Source organism: Stegodyphus dumicola, chromosome 4, assembly GCF_044657685.1.
Source record: "Stegodyphus dumicola isolate Sdum_Otavi_A_Nest chromosome 4, ASM4465768v1".
NCBI classification, from domain to species: Eukaryota; Metazoa; Arthropoda; class Arachnida; order Araneae; family Eresidae; genus Stegodyphus; species Stegodyphus dumicola.
The window spans coordinates 178,862,548-178,880,055 of record NC_140771.1 but is presented as its reverse complement, the minus strand read 5'-3'; the positions used below and the strand labels follow the sequence as shown (position 1 = coordinate 178,880,055).

The following is a 17,508-nucleotide window of genomic DNA, read 5'->3' as shown; positions in this document are numbered from 1 at the left end:
TTTCTTTAAAGCTGGAATTTTGCTTTAACATACCTGTATACTATATGGAATTAAATGACTCATATGTCAAGGGCAGTTTAAAATTTTCTTATTCGGAATTTATTGAATTATTAGTATTGAATGTCTTTCCCACATTTCAGTAATTTTAATTGGAGCTAGCCTTAAAAAACACTTATGTTGTCATAGATGCCGACTTGAAACAACAATGTATATTCTGAATACAAAAATAACAATTATGATAATTACCATCCTGCTTTTTGGACCTCTCATGGATGTTGCCAACTTTCTGGATGGAATCAGGTTTATTATTCAATGAGAGATGTATTATTATTGTTATGGCTATGAATTCAACAAGAACATGTGTTTAGAATTCCCGTTACAGTTAAGCGCTGTCATATATTTTTCTTAGTGTTTTCTCTTCATGATATCAAAGTTCAGTTTTCTTAGTAAGATGACTTATAAAACTTTTTTTTTTCCCTGTCATTTTATTATAAACTTTTTCTGTGTTAAACTTTTAATTATTAAAAATCATGGTCTTCACACTTATGCCACAAATTCAGCAGCAAAATCACAAAACATTTAGAAACAGTATATCTTTAGACTTCCCAATAAAGTGTAGACGTTACCATATACATTTTCATATTCAGAATATCATTTCTTTCAAAACTAGACATTTAAGATAGTTATCATAAAAAAAGAAGGGAAAAGTATTTAACAATTTTAATGAGCCCAGTTAGTGTACATTCATTAAAAATATTTAATACTTCTGGTTATATATCGCATGATTTGAATGCATTTCTATTTAAATCAATCATAATAAAAAAAAAAAAAAAAGAGAGAGAGAAAAATATTCTCAAAAACTATGTTTATTGGTTTAAATTGCTCAGTTTTTCATTAATAACCTTCCATATTAAATCTGATGGCTATATAGCTTTACTGATTGGCAATATGCAGGAAGCATAGAAAATAAAAGGATTTTATTTCTGGCAATGGCAACACATTTATTTCAATGAGCCACATTTGCTGATTAAATTTAAAATAGAAATATTATGTTTTATCGAACGGCAATAGACAGGCATGATGACAATAAAATGCTTTACTTCAAATAGTTTCATCACTTCCTTCTTACTTTCAGACTGCTGAGTTTGTTTATAAAAAAATTCCGTAAATTTATACAAAATATGCAGTAAGTTAAACAAATTTAAAATCCAAAATTTGGGCTTCAAGATGTACACGACTGGGTGGAAGACTATATTTATTAACAATTTGGTGGCTCTTGGTGTCATCATTTTCTCACAATGCAAGAAACATGCATACGGATCCTTCATTGCTATTATTATCATTTAATAATACATGGTGATAACATTTGATAGCAAGAATCTGAAAAGTGAATCAGACACAGAAATAGTATGGACCAAAAAGTGAGTTTTGAATTTAACAGCACTGCCGTTGCTAAAAGAAAGCTCTACATATATGAAGTACGAATAGAATATCTATCTTAACCTATTGAAATTACTTTTATATAGTTTATAAAGCTTCTTTAGTTAAATGTAATTTGGCATTCAGCAAAGATATTTCTTCTCAGTTTGTAATGTTTTCCATTAGAAGTTTCATACTGTTCTTGATCTATAAAATAGATAATGATTGTTTTCAAAAACATATCCATTCTATTGATTCGGTGATTGGAAAATCACTAATAATCTGGCTGTTGTGATGGCAATCACTTTTATAATTGTCTTGATCTTAATTGAGTTGCAGACAGTAATTGTGCAGAAGATTTTATGATTTTATTGTTCTACCAGAGACAGACTAATGGTTAAATAGCAGAACTTCAGTAAAGGATTTAAAAAAAAAAAAAAAAAAAAATTATAAATCTAAATTCTAACTTCTATTTTGCAACTTATTTATAACTAACTAATCTATAAATATAATACCAGCTGCATTTTTCTTATTTGCAACAGCCCAATAATTGTCTATTTTAATTTCAACATTTTCCTTTACCATCCTCATACTAGAAACTGCTTATAATATATATATATATAGTATATATATATAAAAACCAAGTTACAATAAACCTCTGTAGACAACATCATTCCAAAATTAATGTTCCTTGTGATAGTCTTAAATAACACACACAATGCAGATACTTACATAACACTTCAGCCAACACTGATTTCAAATCAGGACACTGAAACTCAATCCATCAAGATAAAGTAAAATTAAATCATTTTGAAAAGGGATTTCATCTTATACATGTCACATTTTCTCTTTTGCTTCCATCCTGTCAACCTGCTTGCTACATTACTTTTTTACTCCAAAAAATTAACTCTTAAAGATGTAGAGAAGTCACAAATGTGTTCAAAAATGAGCATGTTGATTGTGGCCACATAGTGTTATTCAAAGAACACGTTTCTCAAGAAGAAAGAAATATTAAATGGCAATTTACACAACTTACATAACTTTATGCATCTCCATGGGAACAACTTCCAAATTATTTCATATATCTATGTAAATATTGTTTTTAATAAGTACATTATTCTTTTCACATTACTTTATCATTAAAATTTTCTCATATCCATATTTCATTTCACACAATTTCCAAATTCACTGAAACTTTCATAAATAAAAATTAGTTTATTTCACACATTTCCACACAAGAATAAAAAGATTGATACTTTCCTCCATAATATTTTCAATTATTATACCTACATTGCTTAGCAATAAATATTTCCACTGTATTCCATAAATTTCATTTCAAAAACCATATATTCAACATAAAATACATAAAAATATATCTCGAAATTGAAAATACATATAAATTTGACAATTATAAAAAGTTTTAAGCATACAGTTTTATGCCTTATAAGCATCAACTCAGTACCAAATGTTCAGTTAAATAAAAGTATATTCTTGCTACAACAATTAGGAACAGAATCATGTACTTTAAATATTACCAATAAAATTAGATATAATATAGAAATATATTCTATAAAATAAAAATTAATATATATACTGATATTTACAAAGTGAAATTTTATAGAATAATTTTAGTTTTCATTTTATATGTTTTTCTTCCCCACATAAAACTTTATGATACAAGGTTAATCTATTAAATATGTCAAAGAACCTTGTAACACATGTTTTTGACTAACATATCAAAAAAAAACTTTTTTTCTTTTCTTTTCTTAAATAGCATCCTGTCATTTTCCATCAAACATAATGAATATTTACATCTAACAAAAATTCCTAAAAATATTTTATAGGAGATTTACGTTTTGCTATCACTTTTCTAAAAATAAAATATATTGTACCAACTTTGAAACAGCACAGCAAATATTTTGAGGTGATTTAGTTCACATTCAAGAAAATGAGAAGACACTTCTTAGGATTCATTAATTTTAGGGTGGAGGGAATATCTCTACTCAATTTGTAATTTTTTAATTAAACACATTATAACAAAAATACATTACTATTCTCTGTGTGCATGTGTATATATATATACATTACTACTGTGTGTGCGTATATATATATATATACACACACACACACACAGTAGTAATGTATATATATGCCTAGAAATCTTAGTATCTGTTTCTTCTTTTCTGTGCCTCTCACAAATCACAACTAGAAAGTACAAGGAGACCTTAACTCTGCATGCGTTATCAGATACTGGTGAACGTAATACGATTTCAGTTTCCTGTTTAGAAGTCCTATAGCATCATAAAAAAACAATCTCCAGCATTTCAAAAAAGGAAAAAATGTCAAAATCTTACATAAACAGCGGTTGGCAATACTCTTTTGCCTAATTGAATTGCACATTTTCACAAACATGTCACAATTTTTTCATTCATAAATAATGGAGTATATGATAAAAAAAGAAAAAGAAAAAGAGCTATACGATGCAGAAATTGGTGGACTCTCCAAAGGCTTTACAAATTGCTTCAAATGGAACAGCTATCCAAAGAAAATGACAAGGGAAAGTGAAGCACACTCAGCAGTGCATGTTAAGAAATTAGCAGTGAAATTAAGAGGTTCAGGGCTTTAAAGTTCTGATGTTAGAAAAATTTTCAAAGTCTTCCATTCATCTTATATACTTAAGTTATAGAACCAAAACATTATTCTTATACATGGCCTGACATGCTGCCATTTCTTACAGCTGCAGCCAATATTGTAACTGTAGATCTACAATTTATCTTCTCTGGTAAGCTCCAATTCTAATACTTGTCAATCTTGGGCCGAAAGATATTTTTTTTTTAAATCGACACTGTAGATAGGGCAGACTGAGTGATATACTTATTCCTTACTAATTTTTACCTTTAATGTAATAATGTACCTATTCACTATAATTTATCAAGCATGAAGTTCATAATTTTCATGAACATTTTCAGAAGAAGTGCACTTCATAAAAAGTGTTTCTGAAGCAATATATTATGTACTTGGTTACAGATCCCCCCATTTAAGTAAATAACAACTTCAACTGGAAATGAAGCACAGCCATTAACTCTCATGATTTCCATCAACAAAGCAAATACAATAAACTGTGTTCATTTTATGATCTCCATAGGCATGGATGATTTTCCTTTTAATTAAAAAAGGCAGATAATGTTTTTACACTGTTTAACCAGTGATAATGTTCTACATGTAATATTTTGATTTTGAATCAAATTTTACCCACAAAATATGATAGTTGTGTACTGAATTTTAGCATTTGAATATACTGGTTGACTTTACAAGCACATAAGCTTGTAAAGTCAACCAGTATATTAAATTGTTATTTTGACATTCTCTAATTAGAAATGGTTTAGTCAAATGCAGATTTAACAAGACAGCTATGAAACCACTTGTTGTTTATGAACTATAATAATACAACGGATGGTACTGATTCATGCTATCAAGACATGTTATATTATCCTACTATTAGAAAACAACAAGGAAAATAGGGCATAATCTTTTTGGATAGTTCTTGAATAAACTGCTGTGGACAGCTTATGTTCTTCATAAACAATGAAATCTATATAAAAGATAAAGCTTATCATCAACAAGTTTCATCTACAAATGACTCAGTAAAGTACTGAAAAATATTCAAATGGAGATGAAAGTGGCACATTTAGAATACCTAGTTCCAATCTCTATCCTGAGATTAACATCTTGTCATTCTGCAAGCCATATACCTACAGACCCCATATAAAGCAGCCTTGTGGACAATATGCCATTTGATGCTAAAAAAACAACTGACAAGAACTTGCAAAGAAATTCAAATCTGGCGCAAAGCATCTGGACTTGGCCTTGAACCATGTTTTGAGATCTGTCACACTAAATTTACTGCCTAGAATATTTAGGCTAGTAATAGTACATTTCCTTTAGTACATAATTTTTGTATTTTATTTAATAAATTGGAATGTAACTGCAAATTAATCAAAATTTGTTTTCAAAATTTTGCTTTCAATATAACAACATCTGAAATTCAATATTTTAAGAAAATCTATTTTCATGGAAAAAAAAAAAAAAAATTTAATGCATTTAAGCATTTTTCAAAAAAATTTAATTCTTAAATGCATATTAATTTGAAATATATGTAAAAAAAATTTGAAATTTTTTAAACAGTTTGGGTTTAAAGAATTAAGACTACAGATCTCATAGAACTTAAGAGAAAACACAACAGATATGCATTTCACAAATTTTTAAAAATTTTTTTCTTTTAATTATAATAACTAACATTAGGCAATTTTGAACCCGTATATTTCACAAAGCAAAACGGTTTTTAGCATTACGTTCTGATAACCTAAAATCTTTTAACTGAATCTAACATTATTTATTTATTTTGGCTTTAATTAATGCAGTAAATCTCAGAAACCTTGTAAAATGAGATGCATTTGTACATAATAAATTACAATTCATAAAGAAAAATACTGAATGGATTAAAAGTTAACACTGATGTATAAGAATTTACTATGTTTCAGAAACTGTTCAATTGTTTCAGAAAACTGTTAAAATGATACTTTTCATAAAAATTACCTGTTAAAATAACTCGCATAACTATACACATATGTCTCAGCTGATAACCACAAATATTATTATTTACATGATACCTAAGATTGAGGGCACAAATAGGTTCAAATATTTTCTTGAAAACTATGAAGCTTTTGCTATTATTGCTCAAATGCTGATAAAAATCTTTAAAATTTGACAAACTTGGTTCATTATTTATTGTTATGTTTATTGATAGCAACAAGGATTTTGTGCAAATGATAACAGATAATGTGATTGTTATACACAAGCAGCAAACTGTACCTTGTCCTTCTCCATTGATGAGGATGCAGCTCCGTCAATTTAGTCAATGAAATTATTAATTAAAGAATTTTGAAAAATATTTCTCTTAACACAAATTAAACAAAAATATATGAAAATTTTGTTTCATTTTTATAATTTTAATTTATTTGCTAATTTGGTACAGCAATACATTTCTGTGATGAGCTTAATTTCAGCTATTTTCATTAGAAGAGGGATGTATGTTAACTAGAACAATATGCACAATTTCTTATATTTACTATGTTACTTTCAATCTTTTTATATTAATAGCATTACAAACAAAACAAAATTAAAGTTTGCTTTATTTTTACTTAATTTAAGATATATACCATAAATCCGTGATCTTGATTATAATTTTTAAACAAAAATCTATAATATATTTTACAGCAAATCAATTTTCATTCGTTTAAGAAATCCAACATTCTGTTTTTTACATATTTAAAAAGGGGGGAGGGGAAGAGAGAAAGGGAAGAAAAACTAAAATAAGTAGAATTGTTTCAGAAACAGCATTGTGACAAGTCATATAACTTAAATCTTCCTTTAGTAACACAGCCTTAGCATACACTTTTACCATAACAATAAATTTTTCTTAGACTGTTTAATAGGTTACTTAGCAGAATATAAAAAATTATTAAGAAAATCTTATTAATATTTTCTTAATTAAATAACTGAGAAAATATTTTGATTTCAAATTAAATGCAAACGATTTAAGATTCTTTTGATGTAATTTTAAATTTCTTAAGAATTTACTCCATTCTACATAATCAATTCATTTAAATAAAAATGAAATATTAATTTAAACCAGATTTCAAAAATGTATGCACTCTATTTCTGCATAATATACACAAATATATAAAAGTATCCATAGGTACAGAATATATATATATATCCACTAATCATTTCAGAGTATGAAAGTGTATGAATTCATGTGTGTGGCATATGCATATTAAGGAGGTGAGGGAATTTATAAACTGAACCCTAAGTATGAGTTCTATATCCATATAAAATCAGAATTTCTGGGAAAAAAATACAGAATTTTTATAGTACCATTATAAAAATACTTCTGCCATGTACAAAGTGGAATGTCATCTAATACAGCAAGAACAGCAAATGGAATATTTAGGAAGTGATGAAAAATTAAAGAAATAATTACTAATGAAAATATTGTTCTTTCCTGTACATTTTTACACAGCAGCTTTTAGTCGCATAATACTTTCTTGCATATTAGTTTAACAAAAATTTAATATGTTCCCACTAACATCATTTCGATAAAGCCTCTTTTAGTTCTTTGAAAAACATAGATCCAATGATCATTTTTTCACAGTTCACAGTAAGAATTGCTTTACCATTGTTCAAGACTTGGATGGAAATAAGAACCAAACATTTTGTAGAAGGTGTTACACCAGAAAACCTATTTGTAATAAAAAGAAATATAATCAGATTTTTCAAATTAATGACAGCTACAAAAATAAAATGATCAAACCATTACAAAATAAAAAATTTTATATATATAAACACAAAGGAAATTTGCAAAAGAGATTACATACATTATTGCAAAACAGATTACATTTATATTATTACAGTATAAAAAAATCTGATGTGTACACCACGACTTCCTTGTACGGAATATTAAATTATATGCATTTTTTCTTGCATTTCATTTAAACTTATTGGATTGAATTAAATCTACATTGTCGATAGCATATAAACCACAATAGAATAAATGCACTCTTTAAAATTCACTATATTTGTTTACCATAGCGACACTCTGGCGCTAGGTTCACTTAACAACATTATATTTCGTTCATATTATAACTCATAATGCAAAAAATTTATATCATTTGAAGAATTATCTAATCGTTGCCACATGTTCTATTCAAATACTATAATAAATCTAGAACGATGTATAACAGAAATTAAGCAAACAAAACAAAAAAGAAACAGTTTTTCACAGATGATTCAGTATTTCTCATTGAATTAATACAGTTCTCACTTCAGGACAAGGCAAAAATACATAAAAACTCTAAATATCTATATTAAAAATTGCCAAGTAAATCTTAAACACTTATTTCCTCGAAAAAATTCTGGAAAGGATTAAGCATGATTTAATTCGCAGTAATAAATAAAGGCGTTATCTTTGTTGTTGCGAAGCTTAGTCACTCTAGATTGGCAACAAATCTACTATTCTGCTGTTTCAAATGTAAACAAATATGTCCACCATGTTATTTAAAAATTAGGCTTAAACGCACTTAAACAGCATTTAAATTGTTGATAATTCTACAAATATTGCTTGCAGATTTCCTAAAGGCATAAAAACTGGAAGATAAGAAAAACATAATTCAATCATTTCTAAAGCAAAAATGCACAATTTACAAACATATAAGAGTAAAGAAACTGAGATCACTGAGCCGGATAACAGAGTGGATATATATATACATATATATATATATATATATACGTTTAGTATGGCCGATTGTAAACAAAACATGTTATAGCAGTCCTACATACAAAATTTCAATGTTGTGAGGCTACTCGTTTTTGAGTTATGCGAGATACGTACGTACTTACAAACACCACGAAACTTTCTCTCCAGAATTTATTTTAAAGCAGTTTTATAATTTTTTTGGAGGAAAAGAGTCTTTTATTCTGTCCTTACGTACAAATGTCATGCAAAAGCATTGTTAAATTGCATTCGATAGCAATCAAAAAGGATATTTTTGTTGAAATATGCTGCCTGAAACTTTCTGGGATTACAATACTTCCTTTTTACTTTGTACAAGGAATTAAACAATTCTAATAATCTGTGATTGCTCAATCTGCGCTCATTTTTGGATGTAAACATGCAAAGTTTCAATTTTCAGAAAATTCAGTACAGTAAATTTAATAATAACTTTTTATTACATAAACATGCAGATAAACCTTTTAAAGAAATACGTATTTATAGAAGGGAGATTGAAGAAATGAATTTATTTAATTACCAAAGCTGTTTAGCATCTCAGTAATATATCATGTAATTTATATAATAAATATAGATCATGAATTTCTACAAATTTTTTGTTTTAGGTAAGTTATTATTTTTGGGTTTATATTTTATCATTTTTCAAAATTAATGCTGAATTCACGTGAATAACTCAAAATTAACTTTTGCACATAAGATCTATAAATGACCTACTTATTCACAACTTTTCAGACATTACCCTCCACGTTTTATTTGATTTGTTTGCATTTCACGCAATAAACAAGCTTCTTTATGAACAGACAGAGTGTTAAAAAGGAATGCTTCTGGAGACTTTTTTGGAAATAAAAATTGAAAATGTGCTAACAAGCAGTTAGTTATTTGTATATAATTTTATTTAAAAAAAAATTAAATTGCAAAATTTTACTTGCTTAATGAAAGAAATCAGGGAAGGGTGCTGAGCAAGTGAAACTTTTTTAGTAATTAAAGTAAGTGTTCCAAGGACTTGTCATACAAAGCAATTCACATTTTGCAATGCTGATGCATGGACCATCACGCATTTTCAAAGATGCTTACGAATCCATGCAGCTACTTCAAAGACTTCTGCGGTAAAGTCTTCAATAGATATAAAAGGGGTTTCTTAAACAAGAATTTTCAAGTACTTTTAAGGAAGAAATCAAGGTGGGGGAGGAGTGCAAGTCCAGAGATTGCTAAAGCCCTAGAATGATGGAGCCACTAGGGGGCCAATCCATTTTAACAGGTAAGTCAGAGTGATCTAATACTGCAAAATTTGACTCAAGTGAACATCCAGCTATGCTGAAATTATATGTTACAGCATAGCATATGCCTGTCAGGACCGCTCTAATAACACATCATCCAAGAATATCCGTTATATTCTTCAAGAAAGCCATACTGAGAAGTAGTATAAGCTTAGCAAACCATATGTTCTCAGCTCCTGCCCATATTTATGGTAAATTGCTCTTGAGCACCATTTTGCACGACTGCTTGCAGGTTTTAATAAACCCATGTAAGCCAGTTAAACATCATTCCTTAAAAATGCAACTTAATCAGTAAAACAAATCCAAACTGGCAGATTTGTCTGTGCCGAGGCTTACTGGAAAATCCATATTGCAAATGCAAGTCACAAAGGGTACTCTCCTTCAAGCATAAAGCTATACTGAATGTGGTAAGGGTGTAAGGACTCATTGTGCAATATACAAAACACACTGAATTGCAAAAGCCAACGTTAATAAGACGTGATATGTGGGGTCACGTTCACTTTCACATTTGACTGCTTTTTCTATAACAGGTGAATGCATCATTCGCTGTCGACCACCACATCTGTTTACTTCAAATGCCCATTTATACATAACCATTGGTGCAAAGGGCTCCATTCATTTGGATAGACTTGTTGACACAAATAGAGCCATTTCTTTTGCTTTCTTATAAATAAAATGCATCTCAGCATCACATCAGTGCTCCAGCCCATATCAATAACATTCATGCCTCAAACGACTCTGTAATGCAAGCCCCAACTCGCTTGCAAAGAAGTCTCCCTAGTGGTTGTTCACTGCATTTGCAACCCCAGGTTCTGTTGTAAAAATTACCGTAATTTCGCGCGTATAGTCCGCGGACTACCTGTGTTTAAAATGCTATTTTTGAAGCTGCGGATAATACGCTGATTGTTCACGGTTAAAATCGTTGAAATTTAAAAAACACGCTGTCGTGAACTGCCAATGATCAAATATAAAAAAAGCGCGAGATTCCAAGAAAAGATTCATATGTATCGTATCGATAGTAAACCATAGAGCATAGTGCAGAACGAATGAGTAGTGGCAAGTAGAGCTCCTAAAATCCAGGCTGGCGCATCAAGCGATGTCGGGATATGAGCCAAAGAAAGTCTTGTATGAGCACTCACTTAGCGCAACCAGAGTCTTGTATCCCAGTATCCTTCGCACTGCTTTAGCACAACTGCCGGGAGGGGGAAAAGTAGTTGATATGTCAGTTCGGTTTTTAGGAGTCATAGTAGCAAGTACCTGGAGTACGAAAAAAAATTTTGATTCGTTTACTTATAGCGCAGTTTGGCAACACCGAGTGAGTAGGGTCGAAGGTCATGTTTCATTACCACTTATCACGAGGATAGCACGTTGCACAGTATTTTGTTTTCGTATTTTGTCTTTCATCTTCGATTAACATTGATGAAACATCGCCGGAGTTTTACTGCTGAGTTAAACTCAAGGTAGTTGAGAAAGCTGAAAAAGATGGAAATAGAGAAGTGGGCCGTTATTGGTTTAATCTTAGTATCCGGTGCACATGGGATTTGGCTACTTTTGGCGACTTTATGATGAGCAGTGAAAACGGGACATATACAATGAGTAGTTAACGGGTCATTCAAAGAAAATATATAGTTAAACATAGTATATACTATGTATACATAGTATATATACTATGTGTGTATATACATATACTATGTGTGTATATACATATACTATATGTGTATATACATATACTATGTGTGTATATACATATACTATATGTGTATATACATATACTATGTGTGTATAGTATATATATATAGACGTTCTTTGGATCATTTTTGGTGTTGGCGATAATTTTCAAAGTCGTGCCAAGGCTGCACCGTATACTAGGATTTTACCCCATTATTTTGAAGTGGACGAGAAAGCGCTGAGAAATTGGTGCAAACAAAAGGATGTGTTTAAAAAGCATGGGAATATTGCCGTATTAAAAAAACGTAATTTTGGACATATAGTCCACGGACTATCTGACGATTTTTGAAATTTTTTTACATAAAATCGTGTCTGTGGACTATACGATGGTGCGGACTATACGTGCGAAATTACGGTACTTGTTTGTGTATGCCTGAACTACCCTTAAAAACTATTAATGGATTTTTAAACGATCCTGTACTTATATTTCTCATTACTTACCAGTATATTTAAATTAGGAAACAGAAAAAATAATTCTAAGTAAAAAAATTTATAAGCAATAAGACACTGCATTCTAATTCAAAGCAATAAATAAATATTATTTTACATGACATTAATATTTTACAAGGTTTTAACTTTATTTAATTATGAATGAAGAATTATTCAAACTGATAATTACATAATGAGAAGATTTTTATATTCAGTACGACAAGTGGCATCAAATTAGAATGAGCAGGCTGTATAATGCCATATGTCTTATACTAAAATGGACATAAAGTACTAAATTCAGACCTATAGATTTTGCTTGTAAATCAAATACTCTAAAACTAGTAGTCAGATGGTTAAGATCATAGAACACAGGTAGCTCAACCTAAATTCTAATCTACATAGGTTGATCCAAAAAAAAAAAAAAAAGTTTACAAGCAGAAGCATTTGAAACGTAATAATTGTAGAGCAAATATTTCCACTCAGGGTGATTGACAGATGGTGCTAGTTGTCCTACAGCGGTTCTACGAGTAAGTAGCGTCAGTACGCAGACACTTAAGAGCGACAGTAATGGCACGATGTCTAGAAAAGTGGTCTCGCATGGAGGTGCGAGCCGTAATTCGATTCTTATGGGCCAAGAATGTGGCCACATCCGAAATCCACAGACAAATCGTTGAGGTATACGGGGACAAAGCAATGAGTAGACAACAGGTAGCGAAATGGTGTCGTTTTTATCAAGCGGGCAGGGAGCATGTGGAAAACTGCAATATGGAAGCGAGCAGCCATCCAAGTTCTTCAAGGACGGATATCAACACGGCACGTATTGAAGAAATCATTCAAAGGGATCGACGAGTAACCGTGCGTGAGATTGCCTCAGAGTTGGACATGAGTTATGGTAATGTTCAGCGTATCGTAACCGATGAGTTGTGATATTCCAAAGTTTGTGCCCGCTGGGTTCCACATGCATTGTCCGTGGAGCATAAGGCTACTTGAATGATGTGCAGCCTCACATTTCTTCAGCAATACCATTCAGACAGCCAACACTTAATTGATCGCATCATTACCGGTGATGAAACATGGCTTCATCACTTCACCCCCACATCCAAAAGAGCCACGATGGAGTGGAAACACGCTGGATCACCTACGAGGAAGAAGTTTAAGGTCACACCCTCTGCCGCTGATGTGACGGCAACCGTTTTCTGGGATATGACTGGTGTTATCCTAATCGAGTATTTGGAGCGTGGCTATACCATTAAGGCCGATAGTTATTGTGCCACCATACCGAAATTTCGTAAAGCCATCTGACGCAAACGGCCTGGATTACTGAGCAAATGTGTCATTCTTCTGCATGACAATGCCAGGCCCCATACAGCTTGCCAGACTCGGTAATTGCTGCAAAGGTTCAAGTGGGAGGTCTGGAATCACCCCCCCTACAGCATCGATTTGGCTCCGAATGACTATTTCAGTTTTCTGGCGTTGAAGCGATACTTATCCGGAACACGGTTCACCTCAGACGATGCAGTGAAAACAGCTGCCGAGAAATGGCTCGATGAGCAGGGCCCTGATGACTACCAAGACGGGATAAACAAGTTGGTCGAACGTTCTGACAAATGCCTAAACAGGTTTGTCGACTATGTGGAAAAGTGAAGGCCCGATGTGTCTCTTGATTCTTATTTGTATCTTGTTTCTATTGTTAATAAATACTTTTTCATTTGCCTTGTAAACTTTTTTTGGATCAATGCTGAAACTTCAACTCAGTTAAGAGGAAACTGCTCAAATTTATTATATAAAGGGGCCAACACTTATAAGGACGTCTGCGGCTAGGCGGGACATTTCCGAGAAATGCTTCATCTAGCTATACGAAACATTTTGAAACTTTCCCAAAAATGTTTCATCTGGAGCCGTGTTCCAAGTAGACACCCACCAATCAGATGAGAGTTCTGCTTCTGAAGGATCACAGGTAATTTTCATTATGGTGATGTCTCTCATTGTGAAATCATACATGGTGGAAATGTAAGAAAATTTAATTGAAGAAATACGGAAAAAACCGTATATATATATTGCTGTTTTGTTGTAGTATAACTAAGTCATTTTTAAAATGTTTATATATTCATTAAATTTATAATCATGGAAATTTCAGAGTAGAGAGTATTTTATGACATGTTTGGTGATGACGTGTTATTTCTGACAAATTGTTTACAAATTATTCTTCACCAAAAGTTCACCAAATTTGTCATATTTCGTGCTGATCATGTGGAAAAATTCTTATTGTAATATAATAGAATTTTTTTTATTAAGGGGATAATTTTTTAAAATATGTTTGCATATGCGCGACTTTATTTTTCTGCTATTTAATTTTATAACTTTTAAATTTAAATTGCATAGTCAGTGATAATGTTAAAATCAGCAATTATGTATTTTTATTAAAACACAGATTATGTAATAATGTAGATACACATTAAATTTGTATACTATTATCTTCATGTTATTAATGAAATGCTTTTTAGATTATAAACACATTAAGAACTATATTTTTATTACAAATGCTACATATTAAAACATTGGAAATTTATGGATTTATTATTATGAATGATGAAAAGCATTTGTATATACATTTATTAATATAAATGTTATTGATTACATTAATACAAATAAACATACATCAACAACTTCTAAACCATCGCGTCTCTCTCTGTGAATATATATATAAATGAATATAAAAATTAACATTACCAAAAAGTTTATTTGAAGTTACTTCTAATTCATATAATGATCATGTAAATGGCAACAACTAGTCATCAGTTCTTTGCACATTATCATGGATATGGAATACACAGTTGAAAAATAATTGAAGTGCATTTTGTGCATTCGGCTAATCATTAAAATTTACCGATTTACACACAACCTTTGCATTTGTAATTTACTTGGGTATTTAAATAAAAAAAATGAGAAAGTAGCCTTTACAAAATATTTAACATTTTGGGGGTAAAATAAATATTTTTCAGTCACTGCAAAACATATATCAGCAAATGACATTATAATGTGTACATAAAAGTTATTAAATAAATTGTACGATGTAAAAGCATTTACTTAATATATACAACAGATCGTTATCATTACAAAAATCAGAGTTAAAAATTATACAATTTAAAAGTAACAATTAATGTTATAAAATAAACACATGCCATTTTGCCAAGGTATTGAGCCAACAATATTAAAATAATTACAAAATATATTTTGCATATACACGGAATCTGAAAGCAAACATCTCTTTCACCAATCTGGGAGAGAACCGATTCCTGTTTGGCTTTCAAGCCTGTTTACCAAGTAAAGATGGTAATCCGCTTTGCGGAACTGCAGTTCCGAGAACTGTTTCTTTCAGTGTCATATTCCAGCAATAAATAGCATATGTGATTACAGTTTAAGAGGTATAGTAAAAAACTAAGCACAAATTAAGCTGAAAACAATATTTCCAAAAATGGATTTTAAGAATTCAGCATTAAATTCCAAAAATTCCTTAAACAAATAGTATACATATACTATTTGTTTAAGAATCATCATCAGTTTTTCTAAGCTTATTATAATAAGAGTGTTGAGTTTACTTATTGAAACAACAGTTATATACCACCATTCAGGACTTGAAGCAGTTGTTTACCCAACCAAGTGCCCAAGCTATAAACATATGCTCAAAAATATTTGTCATGATGCATATAAATACAGAAACAAGCATCTTAAAGGTATTCTGACAATTAAACTAGTATAAATAGGAAGAAAAAGGATCAAGATATAAAGATAATTTTGGAATTATAATTTAAAAAAATTACATTCATTCATGGTCTTTTGAGAAAGTTGAAAGTTTGAGGACAAACTCCAAGACCTTTTGGAGGACAAACCTTTTGGAGGGTTAAAAGTGCATAATGCATTTTTTATTAACTATTAAAAACACTTTCATTTAATAATAAACTTTTTTCATAGAATTTAATTTTTATTTTATTTTATTTATTTATTTATTGTCAACTCAAAAAGCTACCATTTTTGTTATCGATCATCAAAATTATCTGAATAGTTGGAAAGTTAATTTGAACATATACTATCATATGTATTGAAAATACAAGTATATAATTTCTTTATAGCTCACAGAGCTAAAACTATACATTTATATTTACTACTTGATCAGATATTAACCCAGCATTCTGCACTGATTAAAATTTACTTAACTTTTAATTAAAGTATTACAAAATTATTTAATTTATTTCTATTTTACCCTTTGATAAAATTCTTAAGAAATATAATCGAGCATATTTATGTTATTTTGATAAGCCACAGCAAATTATATAATAAAAATCTTCATTCTGTACCTGAGTATTTTAGATTCCTTGTCATTATTCTGAACTTGCATTACATTTGCAGCTTCATAAACATATTGAATGACAGCTTTTTCATCAGCATGGCCAGAAGACAAATCTATGGTTCCACTGTTTTCATTCATTCCTTTCAGTTTACCTTTTAAAGGATATCAGAAATTAAATCATTAAAAGGGCATTAAAAAAAACAGAAACTATCTCACAGAGGTACTATTCATGGAACTTCTTTCCTCTGATTAAATTCAATAACTATTGATTTAAAAAATTAAAATGTTATGATAAAGTAGCCTTTTCATCTAAAATTGACATCGAGTTTAGAAAACCTTTTTTTCATTATCATTACTATCACAGAATACCCAATTTACAGTAAAATAACAAAGTATCTAATTTTCCTATCAAAATCTGAGCTAAGAATGAAAACTACCTTCTCAACTTCCAAGTAATAACATAATAATAATAAAATGCAATCAAAACATTAATCTTTTTTAAACTGAAAATATGAAAAGTCATAGGAATATTTCCTTTTTGTTCTTAAATGAAAGCAATAATTATTGTTCTCAACTCAGAAAACTAAATCTTGCCTGTTGAACAAAATCATAACTCAATTTAAAAAAAATAAAGTTCCAGCATACATTTCTGCTTTTTGGTGGGATGGGAGGAGGAACATAAAAGGTACAGATAGAATGATATCAAGATATTTAAAATGCATATTATTATGTTAATGAAGTTTTAAAATGAAATCTACCATAGAATCTTCAGCAATATAAGTACTTTAATAGAACTGCATCTATAACACATGCTTATAATCTTTATATCACTAAACATTTCATCACAATGATTAAATTTTATTTTTTAATGACGATGATATTGTATACAAGATATAAGATTAGAAATTTTACAATCATTACAATTTGAATATGGTAGTGAGCTTTTTATTACTGCCTCA

The 17,508-nt window shown here is 30.0% G+C and overlaps 1 protein-coding gene across 3 annotated transcripts in view; it reads right to left on the bottom strand.

Moving 5' to 3' along the window:
• Nucleotides 1-2,614: 2,614 nt before the first annotated feature.
• Nucleotides 2,615-17,508, bottom strand: part of rb (adaptor related protein complex 3 subunit ruby) — a 107,130-nt gene continuing 92,236 nt past the window's right edge. For all 3 annotated transcript variants that reach the window (XM_035365860.2, XM_035365861.2, XM_035365862.2), the window contains 2 exons: nt 16,557-16,701; nt 2,615-7,720 (listed from right to left, as the gene is read on the bottom strand). In XM_035365860.2, the coding sequence (XP_035221751.1) occupies nt 7,570-7,720; nt 16,557-16,701 (296 nt within the window). In that variant the 3' untranslated portion in view covers nt 2,615-7,569. The remainder of the gene's footprint in view (nt 7,721-16,556; nt 16,702-17,508) is intronic.